Source organism: Mauremys mutica, chromosome 1, assembly GCF_020497125.1.
Source record: "Mauremys mutica isolate MM-2020 ecotype Southern chromosome 1, ASM2049712v1, whole genome shotgun sequence".
NCBI lineage: Eukaryota > Metazoa > Chordata > Testudines > Geoemydidae > Mauremys > Mauremys mutica.
The window spans coordinates 6,251,965-6,269,904 of record NC_059072.1 but is presented as its reverse complement, the minus strand read 5'-3'; the positions used below and the strand labels follow the sequence as shown (position 1 = coordinate 6,269,904).

At 50.5% G+C, this 17,940-nt stretch overlaps 2 protein-coding genes across 10 annotated transcripts in view; both read right to left on the bottom strand.

The window, feature by feature from the left end:
- The window catches only part of STRIP2 (striatin interacting protein 2), a 57,427-nt gene extending 55,032 nt beyond the window's left edge, over positions 1-2,395 (bottom strand). Inside the window, exon 1 of the mRNA XM_045002035.1 lies at positions 2,266-2,395. Coding sequence (XP_044857970.1) covers positions 2,266-2,388 — 123 coding nt within the window. The 5' untranslated portion in view covers positions 2,389-2,395. The remainder of the gene's footprint in view (positions 1-2,265) is intronic.
- Positions 2,396-12,045: 9,650 nt separating this feature from the next.
- The window catches only part of AHCYL2 (adenosylhomocysteinase like 2), a 242,444-nt gene continuing 236,549 nt past the window's right edge, over positions 12,046-17,940 (bottom strand). For 4 of the 9 annotated variants that reach the window (XM_045028132.1, XM_045028153.1, XM_045028187.1 and 1 more), the window contains one exon: positions 16,217-16,823. In XM_045028132.1, the coding sequence (XP_044884067.1) occupies positions 16,730-16,823 (94 nt within the window). In that variant the 3' untranslated portion in view covers positions 16,217-16,729. Of the gene's footprint in view, positions 16,173-16,210; positions 16,824-17,940 lie in introns of those variants that run through there. The other 5 variants (XM_045028139.1, XM_045028145.1, XM_045028162.1 and 2 more) reach the window with 5 other exon arrangements.

The following is a 17,940-nucleotide window of genomic DNA, read 5'->3' as shown; positions in this document are numbered from 1 at the left end:
GACAGTGGCCAATGCCGGTGCCCCAGAGGGAATGAACAGAACAGGGAATCATCAAGTGATGTATCCCCTGTCACCCATTCCCAGCTTCTGGCAAACAGAGGCTAGAGACACCATCCCTGCCCATCCTGGCTAATAGCCATTGAATTTATCTAGTTCTTTTTTGAACCGTGTTATAGTCTTGGCCTTCACAACATCCTCTGGCAAAGAATTCCACAGGTTGACTGTGTGTTGTGTGAAGAAATACTTCCTTTTGTTTGTTTTAAACCTGCTGCCTACTAATTTCATTGGGTGACCCCCAGTTCGTGTGTTATGGGAAGGAGTAAATAACACTTCCCTATTTACTTTCTCCATATCAGTCATGATTCTATAGACCTCAGTCATATCTCCCCTTAGTCGTCTCTTTTCCAAGCTGAAAAGTCCCAGTGTTATTAATCCCTCCTCATATGGAAGCCGTTCCAGACCCCTAATCATTTTTGTTGCCCTTTTCTGAATCTTTTCCAATTCTAACATATCATTGCTGAGATGGGGCGATCACAACCGCACACAGTATTCAAGGTGTGGGCGTACCATGAATTCATATACAGGCAACGTGATATTTTCTGTCTTATTGTCTATCCTTTTCTTAATGATTCCCAACATTCTGTTCGCTGTTCTGGCTGCCGCTGCACAGTGAGTGGATGATTTCAGAGAACTCTGCACAATGACTCCAAGGTCTCTTTCTTGAGTGGTAACAGCGAATTTAGAGCCCATCGTTTTGTATGTATAGCTGGGATTATGTTTTCTAATGTGCAGTACTTTGTATTTAACTGCCCAACTGGATGATACCCAGTATCCATCTAATCAGTATCCTCTCACTGCCTGCCAGAGCCAGTCGCTTCAGAGGAAGAGGGGAGAAATCCCGTAATGAACAGTTATGAAATAACCTGATGGTAATGGCAGTTTCCTAATCCCTGGCAGCTGACTGGTTTCTCATGCTTCAGGGAATCAGCCGACTGGTGTAAATCAGGGATGTTAGTCTCTCTGTATGTACAGTATTGGACGGTTCACCAAGGCACCCAGAAGCAGGCAGCACTCGGACACGACGGAGACGGGCGCTGACACCAAACCCTGGAGATAAGAGGCCAGGCCTACCCTGTCAAAGCCCTGGCTAGAGGCAGCGCACCTGAGCTGGCAGAAGATTGTTCCCACCAGTCTGACAAATCTCAACCCCCTCGAAGGCTCATTGCAGAGCAGGCACCCGGTGCGCCTCTACGTGGGCCGCACGCACGCACCCACCGCCCTGGGTGCCAGCTCGGGGCGGGGTCACTGGGGAGCCACCCTAGGGGGAAACCAGCCTCCTCGTCAGCGCCTGAGGGCCAGGGCGTCTCCCAGGCGGGGGAAGGTCTGACACGTCCCTGCCCGCTGCAGCCCCCGCGGCCGGTCCCAGCACGCCCAGCCCCTGCGCCCTGTCCGCCCCCTCCTCGCAGGCTGGTGCTTCCCGGGCCCGGGGCCGGCCGCGATCAGGCGCCGCGGGCCGAGCGAAGGGGGAGCGCGGGGGGCCCGGCCCCAGCTGCTCCTGTTCGTCCCGGCGGAGGGACGCGGCCCGGGGGGGCGGGTCTGTAAACCGACCCGGGAGCGGAGCCGAGCGCGGAGCGGCCCCGACTCGACCCACTCGCACCATCGGCCCCGGCCGCCCCCGCCCGGCCGGGCCAGTAGCGACCGAGGCACCTGTCGCTGGAGCCTCACCGCCCTAGGGAGGAACCGGCCCCGGGGCGGGGCGGATCGGGGGCCCCGGGGGTCTCCGCCCGGGCGGCTGCGAGCGGAGGCTAAGAACAGCCACGAGACCCCCCCCCCGCCCCCCGCAGCTACCCCGGCTCCCCCGGGCGGGCGGGGCAGGACCCCGGGCAGGGCGGGGCGGGGCAGGGTCCGGCCCCCAGGACCCCGGGCAGGGCCCCGGGACCCCGGGCGGGCGGGGCAGGACCCCGGGCAGGCGGGGCCCCTCTCCCCGGGCAGGGCCCCAGGACCCCGGGCAGGGCGGGGCAGGGGGTCCCGGGCAGGGCGGGGCAGGGTCCGGCCCCCGGGCAGGGCCCCAGGACCCCGGGCAGGGCAGGGCGGGCTCCCCGGGCAGGGCCCCAGGACCCCGGGCAGGATGGGGCAGGGGGTCCCGGGCAGGGCAGGGTCCGGCTCCCCCGGGCAGGGCCCCAGGACCCCGGGCAGGGCGGGGCGGGCTCCCCGGGCAGGGCCCCAGGACCCCGGGCAGGGCGGGGCGCCCCGGCCCCCTCTCACCTCGGGCTCCTTCCGCGGGCCCCTGAAGAGCTCCCGCCCCTTGGCCGGGGGCTGCAGCGGCCTCCCCCTGCCGGGCGCCCCGTCCCCGGGCCCGGCGCTGCCAGCCGCGCCCGCCTCCTCCATGCGCCCCTCTGCCCTGCCCGCGCCAGCACGTGCGGCTGAACCCCCCCGGGCTCGCCACGCCCCCACGCTGCCATTGGCTCGCTGCCCCGCGGGGGACACACCCCCAGACGCTGATTGGAGCGGCTGCTGCTGGGGCGGGGCTGAGGGGAAGGACACCTGGGGCCACGTGAATTGGAGCTGGGCAGGGGTGTGGGGGGCTCAGGCCCCAGGGGCAGGGGGCGGCTGCTGGCCCAGCTGGGATGGGGCGAAAGGCTGCTGGCCCCACGGGGAAAGGGGGAGGCTGCTGGCCCCATGGGGAAAGGGGGAGGCTGCTGGCCCGGGTGGGATGGGGTGAAAGGCGGCCGGCCCCACGGGGAAAGGGGGAGGCTGCTGGCCCCATGGGGAAAGGGGGAGGCTGCTGGCCCGGGTGGGATGGGGCGAAAGGCTGCTGGCCCCACGGGGAAAGGGGGAGGCTGCTGGCCCCATGGGGAAAGGGGGAGGCTGCTGGCCCGGGTGGGATGGGGTGAAAGGCTGCCGGCCCCACGGGGAAAGGGGGAGGCTGCCGGCCCCAGGGACAGGGCGAGGCCTCTGGCGGGAAGTGGGGGGATGTTAGAGACACGTCCTCTGCAGAGCAGGATCCGCTCAAAGGGCCGTGGTGGAGATGAGGCAGACGCCAGCGCATGGGAAAGTGGATGCAAAGCTTAACACAGGCCCCGAGACTCCCTTTCGGCACAGCACTTTTCCTCTGAAAGGATCCCTGGGCTGCACGTTATGAACCAGACGGACTCGGTCTGTTCCTTTATAGCAGCTGTGCTGCCGGCAGGGTGGAAGTTAAAAGGCAGATGCTCAGCACACCAGGGGGCAGAAGTGGATGAGCAGAAATTTTAATCCCAAATGACAAAGGTGACCTTCCTCCTCTCACATAAACCCGGAGCGCACAGGGCCTCAGTTTCTAAATTCTCAACATCCCCACCTGAGAAACTTCACAGGACTCAGCTTCACTACCTGGCCAGCAGCCCAGCCCAGCCCATCTTGGGCCAATCCTTGACTCTGATGGAGACTTTCTCCATGTCCTTGGGCACACCCTAGATTTTAAGGCCAGAAGGGATCACCAGGTTATCTGATGTACCCTGCATATCAGCCGCCATTAAATTCCCCCCAGTTACCACTCTACTGAGCCCAGTGTTTGACTAAAGCATCTCCCGGGAAGGCAGCCCAGCTTGATTTGAAGACACCAAGAGATGGAGAACCCACCACTTGTCTAATCAACACCACCCCCATTAAAATGTTGTGCATCTCTTCCATTACAAATTAAGCATATTATAGACTCAAGGATCACACTAGCCCATTTTGTCACATCAGCACAATGGGAGCTCGCATCCAGTTGCTTGTCCATTGTGACCCCTAAACCCAGTGTCTCTGCTTTCCAGGATAGAGTCAAGCGTTCTGGAGAGTGGCCTACCTTCCTTGTTCCAAGATGCATAACTGCATTTGCTGGTATTGAAATGCATTTTGCTCTGTATAATACCTGTCCTCTTTCACCACTCAGCCACTCTTTGTGCCATGTGCACATCTTATCAACAGCAATTTTATATTTACTTCCATATCATTGCTGAAAACACTGAGCGGCATCTGGCCTAGTCCTGATCCCTGCAAAACCCCACTAGAATCACCCCCCATCTGATGATTCCCTATTGACAGCTACATTTTGAGCTCTGCTAGTTAGCCAGTTCTTAGTCCAGTTAACATGTGCTCTGTTGATATTGTGTAGTGCCAATTTTTTAATCAGAATGTCATGGGGTACTGAGTCAAACACCTTCCAAAAGCCTTTGCATGTTACATCTAGGCAGTTACTGATGTCAACCAAACTTGTAATCCCAAAGAATTAAATCAGGTTTGTTTGACAAGACCTATTTTCCATAAATGGCATTAATTATATTCCTACTCATTAATTCTTTATCAATAGAGTCGTGTATTGGCTTTCCCATTATTTTGCTCAGGATAAAGTTGGGGCTGACCAGCCTGCAGTTACCTAGGTCATCTTCCTTATTCTTTTTGAATACTGACACGGCCTTAGCCCTCTTCCAGCCTTCTGGAATTTCCATGGCACTGCAATACTTATTAACACCAGCCCGCGAGAGCGCGCCAACTCTTTTTGGGTGCAAGCTGATCTGGGCCTGCAGATTTAAAAATGTTGATTGCCAGGAGCTGTTGTCGAACATGATCCTCAGTTACTAATGGATTGAAACCATCATCCTCATATGAGGTGAGCACAGCACCCTGCTTCTTTCGACATACAAAGTAGGAACAGTTATTGAAGAAACATAAAATAGAAATAGGCTATTTACTGAAGTCACTTGGTGGCTCTGGGGGCCTCAGTTTCCCCATCTGTAAAAGGAGACGACACTTTCCTCACCATGATGCAACGCACTCTGGGAGCCTTGGAGGGAAAGTTCTGTAGAAGGGAAAGCAGGACTCACTATTGCAGACCACCTCCGTGGCTGAGGAATGAGCATATTCAGAGTCATGACGTCACATTCTGGACATTCCCAAGTTCCGCTCAGTGTAATTATCGCTGACAATTTATAACAATTCTAGCTAAAGGGGAGAAGTGCTTCCAGAATCGGGGGGGGGGGGGGGAGGGAGCATTATGCACCGGCAGAAATGACCAGGGCAACTCCCAGTACAGCCCGGAGAGCTACAGCCCGTCTCCACTAGCTATTGTCAGAATTGTTCTGCTTAAGAAATAACTGGCTCAACGCTGGTCCCAATTCTGCAGCTATTTCTGCACCGTCTGGCTCCAGTGGCCATTCAGAACCCTTCCCCCCACCCCAAGTGACCTCAGCGGGGCTCTTCACAGGTGCAGGGTTCCCCCTGAGCAGATAAGGGACCTGATCCTGCCCTAATGAGTCTTCCAGGGGTCAACCGATTCCTGCGCTTTGCCAAATTGAAATATTCTTCTGTTGTGCAGAGAAAGGACACAACCCCCAGGCCCCAACTCACTCAAACCTTCCATAGCTTCGTTTATTCCTGGGAAGGGACTAGCCCTTGGTCTGTATAGTTCAGTGCTGCTTGGAATTACATCACCCTCACATTCATCATCCATTTCCTACAGCCCAGCAGCAGCAGAATGAAACCCTTCCTTTCCCGTTAGCAAACCACGTTGGTCAATATCTCTAAACGAACACAGAGGTGGGGCTATTGGTTTCAGGCCACTGCAGTGACACTGCCGCCCTTATCTGAATCAGCCCTCAACAGCTGTGCGGAAAGAAACCCACAGGCAGGGGTCAGCAAGTTTCAAACGGGATGAAGGGAGGAAGTGAAGGGGGGAATGCATAGAGCAGAAGCAGCAACGTTCCCCAAGGGCGGCTGCGTCACTGGCAGCTTGGGTGGAAGTAGAGAAGTCCTGCCGTTAATGTGGCCTCTTATCCTCCCCCCCAGAGAACGGGGGCTCGATTCCAAAGAGCATCACAGTCGAGGAGAGAGCAGCTGGTGATGGTATCTTTAGTTAACCTTAAAATGCTGCCCCTTCGCCTTCTCTCCAGCCTCCAACACGCGCTTGATTTTTCAGTGTGGCCAGCCGGGAATCAGCACAAATAGCTGTTTGCAATGATGGTCGGAATTTGTCAGCCATCGGAAAAGCCCATATTGAGTCATATGAAGTGTTTCATTCCAGGCGGCTTCAAAATAAGTGTGTGGGTCACCTTCTAATCCGGGGTCGGCAGCCTTTCAGCAGTGCTGGGCCGAGTCTTCATCTAGTCACTCTGATTTAAGGTTTCGCGTGTCAGTCATACATTTTAGCGTTTTTAGAAGGTCTCTTTCTATAAGCCTATAATATAGAACTAAACGATTGTTGTATGTAAAGTAAACAAGGTTTTCAAAATGTTTAAGGAGCTTCATTTAAAATGAAATTAAAATGTTGATCTTACACCGCCGGCCTGCTCAGCTCGCTGCTGGTCTGGGGTTCTGTTCACCTAGGCCGGCAGCCGGGATCCCAGACCGGGTGGGGGGGGCGGTTCAGGGGCCAGGGCAGAGGGCAGTGGGGGTGTGGGGGGTGCAGGGCAGAAGTCTGGGTGTGTGTGGGGGGTTCAGGGATCAGGGCAGGGGGCTGGTTGTGTGTGGGGGGGGTCAGGGCAGAGGGGGTGTGGGGGGTGCAGGGCAGAAAGCTGTGCGGGGGAGGTTCAAGGGTCAGGGCAGAAGGCTGGGTGTGTGGGGGTGCAGGACACAAGGTTGGGTGTGTGGAGAGTTCAAGGGTCAGGGCAGAGGATTGTGGGTGTGGGGGGGTGCAGGATGGGGTTCAAGGGTCAGGGCAAAGGGCTGGGGGTGTTTGGGGGGTGCAGGGCAGAAGGCTGGGTGGTGGTGGGGGTTCAGGGCAGAGGGCAGTGGGGATGTGGGGGTGCAGGGCTGAAGGCTGGGTGGGGGGGTTCAGAGGTCAGGGCAGAGGATTGTGGGTGTGGGGGGGTGCAGGATGGGGTTCAAGGGTCAGGGCAAAGGGCTGGGGGTGTTTGGGGGGTGCAGGGCAGAAGGCTGGGTGGTGGTGGGGGTTCAGGGCAGAGGGCAGTGGGGATGTGGGGGTGCAGGGCTGAAGGCTGGGTGGGGGGGGTTCAGAGGTCAGGGCAGAGGGCTGGGGTGTGTGCAGGACACAAGGTTGGATGTGTGGGGAGTTCAAGGGTCAGGGCAGAGGATTGTGGGTGTGGGGGGATGCAGGACGGGGTTCAAGAGTCAGGGCAGAGGGATGGGTGTGGGGGTTCAGGGGTCACGGCAGAGGGGTGGGGGTGCAGGGCAGAAGGCTGGGTGTGTGTGGGGGTTCAGGGGTCAGGGCAGAGGGCTGGGGGCATGGGGGGTGCAGGGCAGAGGCACGTGCCACTCAAAATCGGCTTGCGTGCCGCGTTTGGGACACGTGCCGCAGGTTGCCGACCCGTTTTAACCTTTAGCCCCGTGGTTAGAGCATGTGCCTAGGCTTGAATCCTCCCTCTGGAGCAGGGACTTGACCTCTGATGTCCCCCAAACTCACGTAAACAGCCAGGCTGCCAGCTGGTCTGCTCCCAAGCTTTCCTGCTGCAGCTCCCGAGTCTTGTACAACTACATAACGATGCTATCGCCTGGTGCTTAAGGGACTCACCTGGCAGGTAGGAGATGGGGTTTAAAATCCCTCCTCTGAATCAGAGCAGAAGGGGATGTCAACTTTGCAGGGCCAGTGAACTGTCTTCCCGCACACAGTGGGGCTGGACTCTTCTCCGTCTGACATTCGTTCTAGCGAGCTGTCACTCACAGGCAGTTTGGGACAGTGAAGGGAGGATGGTTCAACACTCCCGCTTTGGGGGTGGTAAAAAGCCACCAAGGACATAAGGTTAAAATTACAACGAGCCAGGTAATGGTTTGGGAGAGTGTTTGAGTCAGGCCTTGCGGAGATGAAGGAGGGCTGCAGAGGATTTTCTACACATCTGAAACTAAGGGAATCTGGGGCTAGTTTTGGATTCCGAGAGAGCGGAAAGGCTCCACCCCTTCCAGAGACATACTGGAGTTTATTGGTAACGATCACCAGGAAAGGAGACGGGGATCCCAGAACAAAATGCCCACAACGGGTGGTAGACGGGAGCTCTTCACTGCAGGCCCCTTGCCGAGAGTCTAACACAGCCGCTGACTCCCACGACCAAGAGGCGACTCGTGTAGGGAAGTGTATGAACACAATGGATAATGAACCTTTTCTCAGCTGAGGAGTCGCAGTGACTTCCACAGGAAGTGTAAGTATGGGGAAGGGCTCCAGGAGTTGGCCCCCAGCGGTTCAAGCCGCCTGCCATTGCTCGTCTGCAGCATACATACTTGTATCGGGCGCCATGGCCATCGGGGAAATGAGAGAACAAATCAAATCAGTGGAGTCCAGTGACACCGAGAAATGGGAAAGCAAAACTGACATGCAAAGATAAACTCAGAATCACCCTCCAGCCAGCTAAAAGAGCGTCATGGAACGGACTACAGCAACTGCATTCGATTAAGCACTGGAGCACTGGAATGCGGAGTTGTCTCCCCAGGGAAAACGGGGAAGGCTGCTGCTTGCATTATTTTAAATTCGACTGCACAAAACACTGCAGAACAAAGTGTAACAGCTGGAGGGAACAATCCTGCCATGTGTGGGGCTAGGGGAGAGGAGTGACGAGGGGACTTACCAGACGTAGGCTCCTCTCTTATTAAATGCCGAGGTGGCCCTATGTAAGTGAAGACTGAAGAGCGGGATTGAGAGAAACACCTGGCACCCACATTTCTAGTCATTTTTTTAATAGAAAATTTTTCAGTTGTCAATTTTTCTTCTTCCCAGGCAGCAAATGTTCTGCTCTTTTCAGAAGGTCTAATTCTGCGGCATTGCTAGCGAGTTCCACCGAGTGTTTCTCTGGCTGCAGAGTGCACTGATGGGCAACCCCATGACCATTGCATGAGTGGATCCCAGTCTTTTGCATGGTATTGTTAATTATTCAGCTCACTTCTATTATTTAGCCAGGTGACGGACGCTGGGAGTTAACGGAAGAGAAGGCAGAAGGGATGCCCATTGCTCCAGCTTGAGCAGTCACAGCAGAGAAGCTGCAGTCATTTAACACCAGCATGTCTGCATGGAGCCTGCAACACTTTGCCTTCTGCCAGTAAAGTAAAACACAACCATAATTTCACTGTAATTGAACATAACTGTATACTAACAATTTATTTAAAATAGCGTATCTGATTGTTAAATACGGTAACTCCTAGAGCAAGGTCATGTTTTCACAGAACAACTTCCTCAGGTGGAAATGCACTTTATTCAGAATTAGTTTCCACGTTTTAGCACATTGGGGAATTAAATTTGACTTCACTGTACTTAGAATTTCACTGTATCAGTTTCTGTAAATGAGTTTTACTGTACTTGTTTATTTCTAAATGCTTTATAGGCAACTAAGCTTGATGAGTTTATGGAGGGGATGGTATGATGGGATAGCCTAATTTGGGCAATTAATTTGGCAACTTATCTTTGATTATCAGCAGGTAAGTATGCCCAGTGGTCTGTGATGGGACGTTAGATGGGGTGGGATCCGAGTTACTACAGAGAATTCTTTCCTGGGTGCTGGCTGGTGAGTCTTGCCCACATGCTCAGGGTTTAGCTGATCGCCATATTTGGGGTCGGGAAGGAATTTTCTTCCAGGGCAGATTGGCAGAGGCCCTGGAGGTTTTTCGCCTTCCTCTGCAGTGTGGGGCACGGGTCACTTGCTGGAGGATTCTCTGCAGCTTGAGGTCTTCAGACCACAATTTGAGGACTTCAATAACTCAGACATAGGTTAGGGGTTTGTTTTTGAACTGGATGGGTGAGATTCTGTGGCCTGCATTGTTCAGGAGGTCAGACTAGATGATCATAATGGTCTCTTCTGACCTTAAAGTCTATGAATCTATGAATTAATTCTAATCCTTGGGCGATGCTGTCCCTTGACATGCTCTCCAACAGCAGGTTGTGTGAATCCTGGAGGACTGGGGACTTCTAGGAGCAGATGGGAGTTTAAAATGACCTGTTAAGTCACTGCCTTCTGAGAGATCTCTAGAGATACTGACCTACTTAGACTTCAGCAGTGGCTGGTCATCACTTTCACCCCCCGGTAACTCCATCAGATGCATCCTCCATCCATGCACCTGACATCACCGCTACCCATGGAGGAGGGTAGTTAGTGGAGATGCGCTCAGAAAAGACAAAGAACCACACCTGCCCAATGCATCATGCAGGGACAGACTTGATGGGAAGTGCCACCATGCAAGTTCTCAGGGAGTTACGGGCTCTCTCCCCCTGCAGTCTACATGTTACTTCTGAAAGGCTTCCCACAAGGGCACGGCATCCTTCTTCTGTATACTGCTCACCAGCCAGAGCTGCAGATTCAGAGCAGTGTAGTTACATTACTGCTAGGTTACAAGGTTTCTGATGCTCAATAAAGGAGCATCCTAAAATCAATTATCTAGTGGCCTGTGTGATTTGTGTCCTGTTCATCCAGGGGTCCTGCACACCTGTTACACCAGGCAGAAATCTGCCCGCAATTCTCTGCCCGTGGTCTCATCACACTCTAGTCCATGCAGCTTTCAGCCAGGAGTGGTCTGATTTTGTGTTTCAAAATGGCCATTGGTTTATTCTGTTCATCTTTTTAATCTATATTTTCCTGTTGTCTTTCTGGGTCTTGTGTAAACACTGATTATTTTGCAAAAGGGCTGGGAAGGGAGGTGACAGAATGGGAGCAAAACAAGATAAGGTGATTTTTTTCCAGACACAATTTAGCTTGTTTTCACCAAGGACAGATCAGGAACAGGAGAAAACCCAAGAAACCTACAACCAAAACAATTTCCAACAACACTCAGACAGCTTCTCCACAGACTAATTCCAATCACTCTGCAAAACACAGAAGGGATGGGAAACTTAGTAGCCAGAACCGCCTCTCACAGGCCACCTCTGCAGAGACAGCTGTGGGCTGCTGTATTGTACTGAGGGCTGGAAGCATGTCCAGCATTAAGGTTGCAATCAGCAGTTCAGTATAAAAGGCCTATAACCTTGGCTTGGAGAATTGGTTTGGCCTGAGAATTGCCAGATGCACCCTGATGGCAAAGGAGAATGTTTCTGCAAAGCTTGAAGAAAATCTGCCCAGCTGATTTTGAGTTACAAGAACACTAAGATTTCCCTGATTTGAATTGTGCCGTTTTCCTTTTAAACGACAATATTCTCCAGAAAAAGCAAGACGGGTACTACAAAAACAGTTAATTCACTTCTCTGCAGCTCTCCCAGTGCAGGTGACCGGAGCACTCACTGCCCCCGAGTCCTGGGACAATATCCCCCAATACATTATTTAAAACAATGAACCATCACCGTGGCCTTACTCTGTGAATAGCTCCAGACTGGCTGCTGTTACCCCACACCGGTTTGTGATTATGAGAAGACGAGGGTATCTAATTTAGATTGCAAGCTCCTCGGAGCAGGCAACCGTCGTTTTCATTTGCAAAGCCCCCTGCACACCTAAGGTGCTGTCTACACAATAGAGATGGCATTATGGGATAGGTACACCCAGTGCACCCCGGGAGGAAAGGAAGGAGAGAGATAGATGCCAAGTCAAGGCAGATCCTCTGTCAGAATCAGTCTGGAGGGAAAAGTCCACACACTGGGTAGAGGATGGAGTTGGCTGGGTAACAACTGGAGCAGAGGAATGGGGCTGAAAGGAGCAGAAGTGTCTGAGACAATGAAAAACTGGGAGGAAGAATGTGACTGGAAACCTGATCCTGCTAAGCAGGGTGGGGAACCTGCCATTTCCAGCAGCTGAAGTTTTTATAAACCCACTAGTACTGGCAATACAATATGTGGCTAATGGACGGCTTCAGCCCTTGGCAGAGGCAACAGTGAATGGACCGTTTATATTTAGGGAATACGTGGATTGGGACAATACCTTAAGAAACTGATTGGCCCTGGAAATATTCACAGGCTAGAAGAGAACATTAGTGGCCAACACGCTCATTAAAACTATTGGTGTTGCTCTGACATGCAGTTTGTAGTGTGACAAATAGACGATGACAGGCCCATTTTGGTACCTGGTTGTCACAAAAGCTGAGAGGTTAGTAACCTTCTCTGTAACATACCATCCTGTTTCCAACCATTACCAGGGCCTACCACATGAACACACTCCAGAGGCCAAGTGAATTTTGCAACATTTTATTTGTGTTTTGAGATTACAGAGTCTTTATTGCTGATCTAATACAATCACTCAGACATTAATATTTAAAACATCCTTTTGAAAATGTTATAGTCTTAGTTTTTACTTCCTTACTGTAGAATTATGGCAGATGATTGGGTTTCTTTTCCTGGTTTCTAAAGTTCAGAACAGAATTATTTTCCTTATAAGATTTTGCTGGTGTCGCCTATTTCCTTTTTCTAATATTTAAAAAAAACTGTTACATTTAAAAAAACCCGTTACACTTAATTTAGAGATGATCATGGAGTATGATTCCAGATTGAGTAGGAAAAGCCAAGCAAGCAAAAAAGCTTACAAGAAGGCATAGCAACATGGAGAAAATCTGTAAAAGATCAAAGGGGGAAAAAAGCCATGTAGAATGATTTTTTCTTCTTCTTATAGCTACACTGAAGATAAAATGAGCTTAAAATCAGCACAAACAAATTCACTGATGAGGACAGCACCACCACACGCTACACTAGTGACAGACTTGGAATAGGTAAGCGACCCTTCTGAGATGCACCGTCGGGTCACCTGATGGAATGGGTTTTGTCCTGGGGCCGATTCAGCCGGATTTCTGACCCCATTTTTCCAAAGGGTGCCCAGATCAACACGTGACCCACAGCGGCATTTCCTAAGTGGCTTCACTCCAGAAAACAGAGACAGGTTAATGTGGTCACCTTCCCCACAAAATAAGAGAGAAGAGAAGGCTGGTAGCGCCACTGTGTGCTGCTGACAGTCTCGTCAGCTCTCGGGGAAAACTAGGAACTGTTTCCACACATATAGCTAGGGGGTGCCCGAACGATGCCCAAGAGCACTGGCCACTTGGAACGGATTACAATGCTCCACTTCCGTAAAGCACAGGGACTGCACCCCCCAGCTTGCAATGCTCCATCTTGATCTGAGCAGAAATGCATGCAGGGGCCTGCAGTCTCTGAGGCTGCACCTCTCCCTCAAGGGAAAGAGTGGCCTGGGCCACACTTTGGGGTGCTCAGGTCACGTTAAGCAATGACTGTCTCTCAGTCTGCATGGGGCATTCCCAGCCATGCCACCTCACGTCTGCAGAGCTAACTCTGTAAAAAGTGCACACATCTTGACTCAACTGTCTCTAGTGAATAAAGAGAGAAGGAACTTCCGTGTGTCCGTCAGCTGGGAACATTTGCACCCATTCTGTTCCAGCTCATTGATAGGAGTGTGTATGGGAAAAACCCTCCCAAAGATACCTGTCCTAAGATACCCTTACTGAAGGCTACACTTCACTATCAGATTTCAAACCAGCATCGCGGTGTTAGCCTGGGAACTCCCAGTAAGTGTACAGCAACTTCACGAATACGGTTCTGCTCCCTAGATGACTGAACTCAGGTCACAGAGGTGAGATGCAGGCTCACAGAGAGAGTACAGCCAGGGCTGACGCCAAGCACTTGTCTAACAAGCAGTTTCACATGCCAGGCATAACCACGTGAGATCAAGAGCAGATTGACGTGTTGGATGCATGTACCTACTCATCATACATGGACACTTATACCACAAGAGATCCAAGGGTGGAGGACAAGATAACGTTCCCTATTAAATCAAAGACACGTGTTGCCCATCCCCCAACTCCTGGCTGCTGGGAAATGGCTCTGTGATTGGTGCAGTACACAGAAGAGAAAAGCCTCTCTCTAAGAAACTCCTTCCCCTTTATCCTTGGCAATTTGTGCAGTCCATGGATGCCGAGATCTTGGAGCGAGGGTGGATACATTCCTGGGGCTTTTGACCTGAAACAGACCCCACCCAGAAAGTGCGACCTACGAGTGAAATCCTGGCCCTTCTGAAGTCAAAGGGGAGCTTTGCCATTGAGTTCCATGGGCCTGGACTTCACCCCACGCGTCTACAAACAACCAAAGTGACTCCAGGATAAAGCTGGATAGCTGCAGAATAAAGTTACTCAAACAATGTAAGTAATAAAAGTAATACACCCAATTTGCATCTTAACAATAATTCAGTGGTCTCTTCTGAAAAATCTCAGGACCTGAATAAAATCCACCAAGAGTTGAAGATCAATTGATACATGACTGGGGATCGTTCTATGATGCCTCCCTCAGATGCAGTCTCATAAAACTTCCAACAGCTTATCTACAACTTTCTACCTCGAGCTCCAGCCCTTTGGAGGTTGAAAATTGGACTAAACAGCATACTAGAAAACTTGCTGTAAGAAACAACCGTGACATTGGACAAGGTGACCCAGGAGGTGGTCTTCATGTCTAATTTTGTTGATTCTGTGACTTGCCTGTAGACCACAATTTCTGTCCTTTGCGTGTGAGTACACAATGCCACAAAGACACCTCTCCCATTCATAATGGCCAAGGACTCAGAGAGGGCAAAACAAGGATCTTCACTTGATCAGGTGCTCAGATACCAGGATGATGAGCATGGTACATAAAAGCCTAGGCTGATAGGTCAGTGCCTCAAGTGGAAGTCTGGTAAGTACCACTTGAAGTACCTTGAATTTTAAAAAAGAAACATGTCATCAATGACTCTGGGGAGATATGGCAACCTTAAAAATGACCTTGACACGCATGGCTGTGTTGTATGCAGCATCCAGACAGGACATCTTGGGCTAAAAGAAGTACCAGGCATGTTTATCTTCCATCAGTTCTGACTAACACAGCAAGACTTGACAAGATACTAATGTGACAGTGATTCTGAACTCTACTTATAACATCTAGCTCTCAGGACAGAGCATACTCTATGGTAGTTACTCGGGATAATTACTGGCACTTGTAAATCCAAATAAGATTCCCTAGAATTCATTCATTGAACAAATGAATATTTGAAAATAAGACTCAAACAGCTCCGGCACTGGGAGTCTGGGAAACGTTGCCCAGAAACAGGTGCTTTTTTACATAGAAGTCACTTCCAGAGAGAACTGAAATACCAGTTGGAGAAGGACTGTGTCAAGAACGGTCCTCAGAACTGATCTGTTTTACTGCTTCATTCTGCAGCAGTGTGAACAACAAGCTTCTGAGTGTCATCTCGAAGAGCTACCTTGAAATGTAAGCAGCATTTGTCGGCAAAGTCGCAAGGCTGTTCCACAAGCGTGAGCACAAGATGCCACACAACTGCTCCATGAGAAATATAGCTTTGGTTGAATTGTAAAACGTTGGCACTCATCAAAAGCTGCAGAAAAATACTGCAAAGTTGCTGAAGAATGGTGTGTAATTGGGTCTTAGTCCACCGGTGTGAAGCCCGCAGCGTTCATCACCGATTGCTTTAGAGTGGGTGCATCTCTGCATCTCTGCCTCCCGGGCTCCTAACTCAGGCTGCGGGGTGTCCCCAGCTGATGCTACAAACTGGACTCTTGGTTACAGCTTCCCACAGTGCTAAGGCAAAGTTCATTTTGGCTTGTTGCCAAAGCCTGTCCTTGCACAATAATCAGAGTAGAGAGTTTTCCCCAGTGGCTGCTGGCAAGATTTAGTGTTTCACTACTAAGATAGCACCAGTCTCGTCAGCAATGTCTAGAGCAAAGAGGCTTGTGCTGATTTCGTTTTAAAATGGCATGGAAACAAAATAACAGCATCCTACCCTGAAAACTGACAGACAGTTCTGGGGACTGGCCCAGAATCTGCTTCCAGGTAAGAAATGTTAAGGTACAAAGGAAATGTGCAACCTTGAAATTAAGTTCCTAGACATTAAGGTACTAACGTAACGTGCAAGCTTGAAGTCTGATCCCAAATCTCGCCTCATGCATTGTCCTCCATCCCCTGTATATTAGAATAGACATACAGCGATAATGGATTACTTGAAGCTAACAGATACTTTGCAACAAAATAATTCAGCCAGATTCTTCTTTCCTCCCCTTGCTTCCCGCCCCCCCCCAAAAACAGAAATCAGCTGTCTCACAGTCCCCTGGCAGTAAAAAACACCATTGGCAGAGGCCGCACGTACAGGACTCTAGTTTAATAAATAAATAACCTAACACACTGTCTACTACGTGAGCAAGTCCAGCTCTGATTTAAGAAGCTTGTACTATTTCATCCTGTACAATAGCTGAGAAAAGGCTTGGATTCGTGTTCCTTACTTCTTCTGGTTACAGCTGCAGAAACTTAATACCTGAAAAAAGAGGAGACATAATGCTCTCAGTTAGTGGTGGAGTATAAACCTGTACATTGATCACTGCCAGGAGCAGACAGAGTGTAATGATTTAGTGGGTATAAATGCAAAGGAGGAAGGAGACTGTTTAGGAGGGTATAACCTCTTCCTCCCTTAAACACCCCATCAAATTTAGACACCCACAAGGCCTTCAACTTTGCCCCAACATCCTAGACCTCTGGTACAATTTTCAAAAGCACCTAAGTCCCATTGACTTTTAATGACCTGACTGAAAAGCTTTAAGAATGGATGGTTTAAAATTGGAAAGAATGCCGAAAAGAACAAAAATTATTTCAGAGCTGGAGAAAATGCCTTCCAGTGAGAGACCGAAAGAGCTCAGTCTGTTAGTTTATCAAACAGAAGACTGAGAGGTGACTTGATTGCAGTGTTTGAATACATTTATGGGGAGAAAATACCAGGTACGAAAGGGCTCTTTGATCTAGCGGAGAAAGGCAACAAGAACCAATGGCTGGAAGCTAAAGCCAGACAAATTCAAGTAGAAAATAAGGCACAAAGTTTTAAGTGACAGTTACTAACCACTGGAACGAAGTACCAAGGGAAGTGGTGGATTCTCTCTCTCTCAATGTCTTCACATCAAGCCTGGCTACCTTTCTGGAAAATGTGCTTTAGTCAAACACGTTACTGGACTCAATACAGGCATCATGGGGTGAAATTTAATGGCCTGGGTCATGCAGGAGGTCCTACTAGATGATCTAATGGTCCCTTCTGGCTATAAACTCTGGATCTAAGTGCTTAAGTCACTGCAGAATATGGGACTTAGAAGTTTTTGAAAATTTCTTCCCTTGTCTTTTGTGTGTGATCCCAAACGTCCCCTAACTTCTCTATATGCAGGTCTACCATAAGCACTTTGAGGCAGAGACTGTCTGTGTCCTGTACACTACCCAGCACGTTGTTGGTGCTAAACAAATCAATAATACATGGAACTGAGCCAAGGGAAATTTAGACTGAACAGCAGAAAATGGTTAAGATCGAGAAATGGTCGAAGTCCCATAGCTTGTGACATTGGACAGGAACGCATCGCAGACTGGGAAGGAAAACTAACCGGCATTTTGCGGGTCTTTCCCACCTCTAACTCCAAAGATAATTCTTTAAGTGTTATGGGGCTGCGGGGTTCAAAGCTCATATCAACACTGATGTGCTATGAATTGTACATTATAGTTAAACTTTGGGGTTCATAAGGCAAAGGAGTGTATTCCGGCACAGCCCCATTCCGCACGGTCAAACTGATCTGTGACGGTGCAAACCCATTCTCATCCCACCTGTAAACAGGAGCAATAAATGAATGAGAAGATTTCCCAATAGTCTGACCTGGAAGAGAGATGCTCTAAGGTATCATAATGCAGCTTTTATTTTTTACTGAGCACTGTCAACGTATCCAGACCCGTACAGACTCTGAGAAAGACAGTCCTTGCCCCAAGTGATTACAGTCCAAGGCCGACAGGAACACCAGTTAAAACATTCTGAGGTACGTTTGCAAAGGCACAAACGGGAGCTATGCATGTAAGTATGGCAATCTAGCACACAGGGCAATAGAGGAGGTTCCAGTACTAAAGTCTGTACTGCACCAAGACCCTTGCCACTAGAAATGCTCCCCGAGGGACGCTAGCAGAAACACTGCTTTGGACCATTTTGTGCTTCTCAGATTTTAAAAATAATTTGTCATTTGAGTTGGCTGGATGGTGTTACTTTGAGATTCGCCACTTTAGGA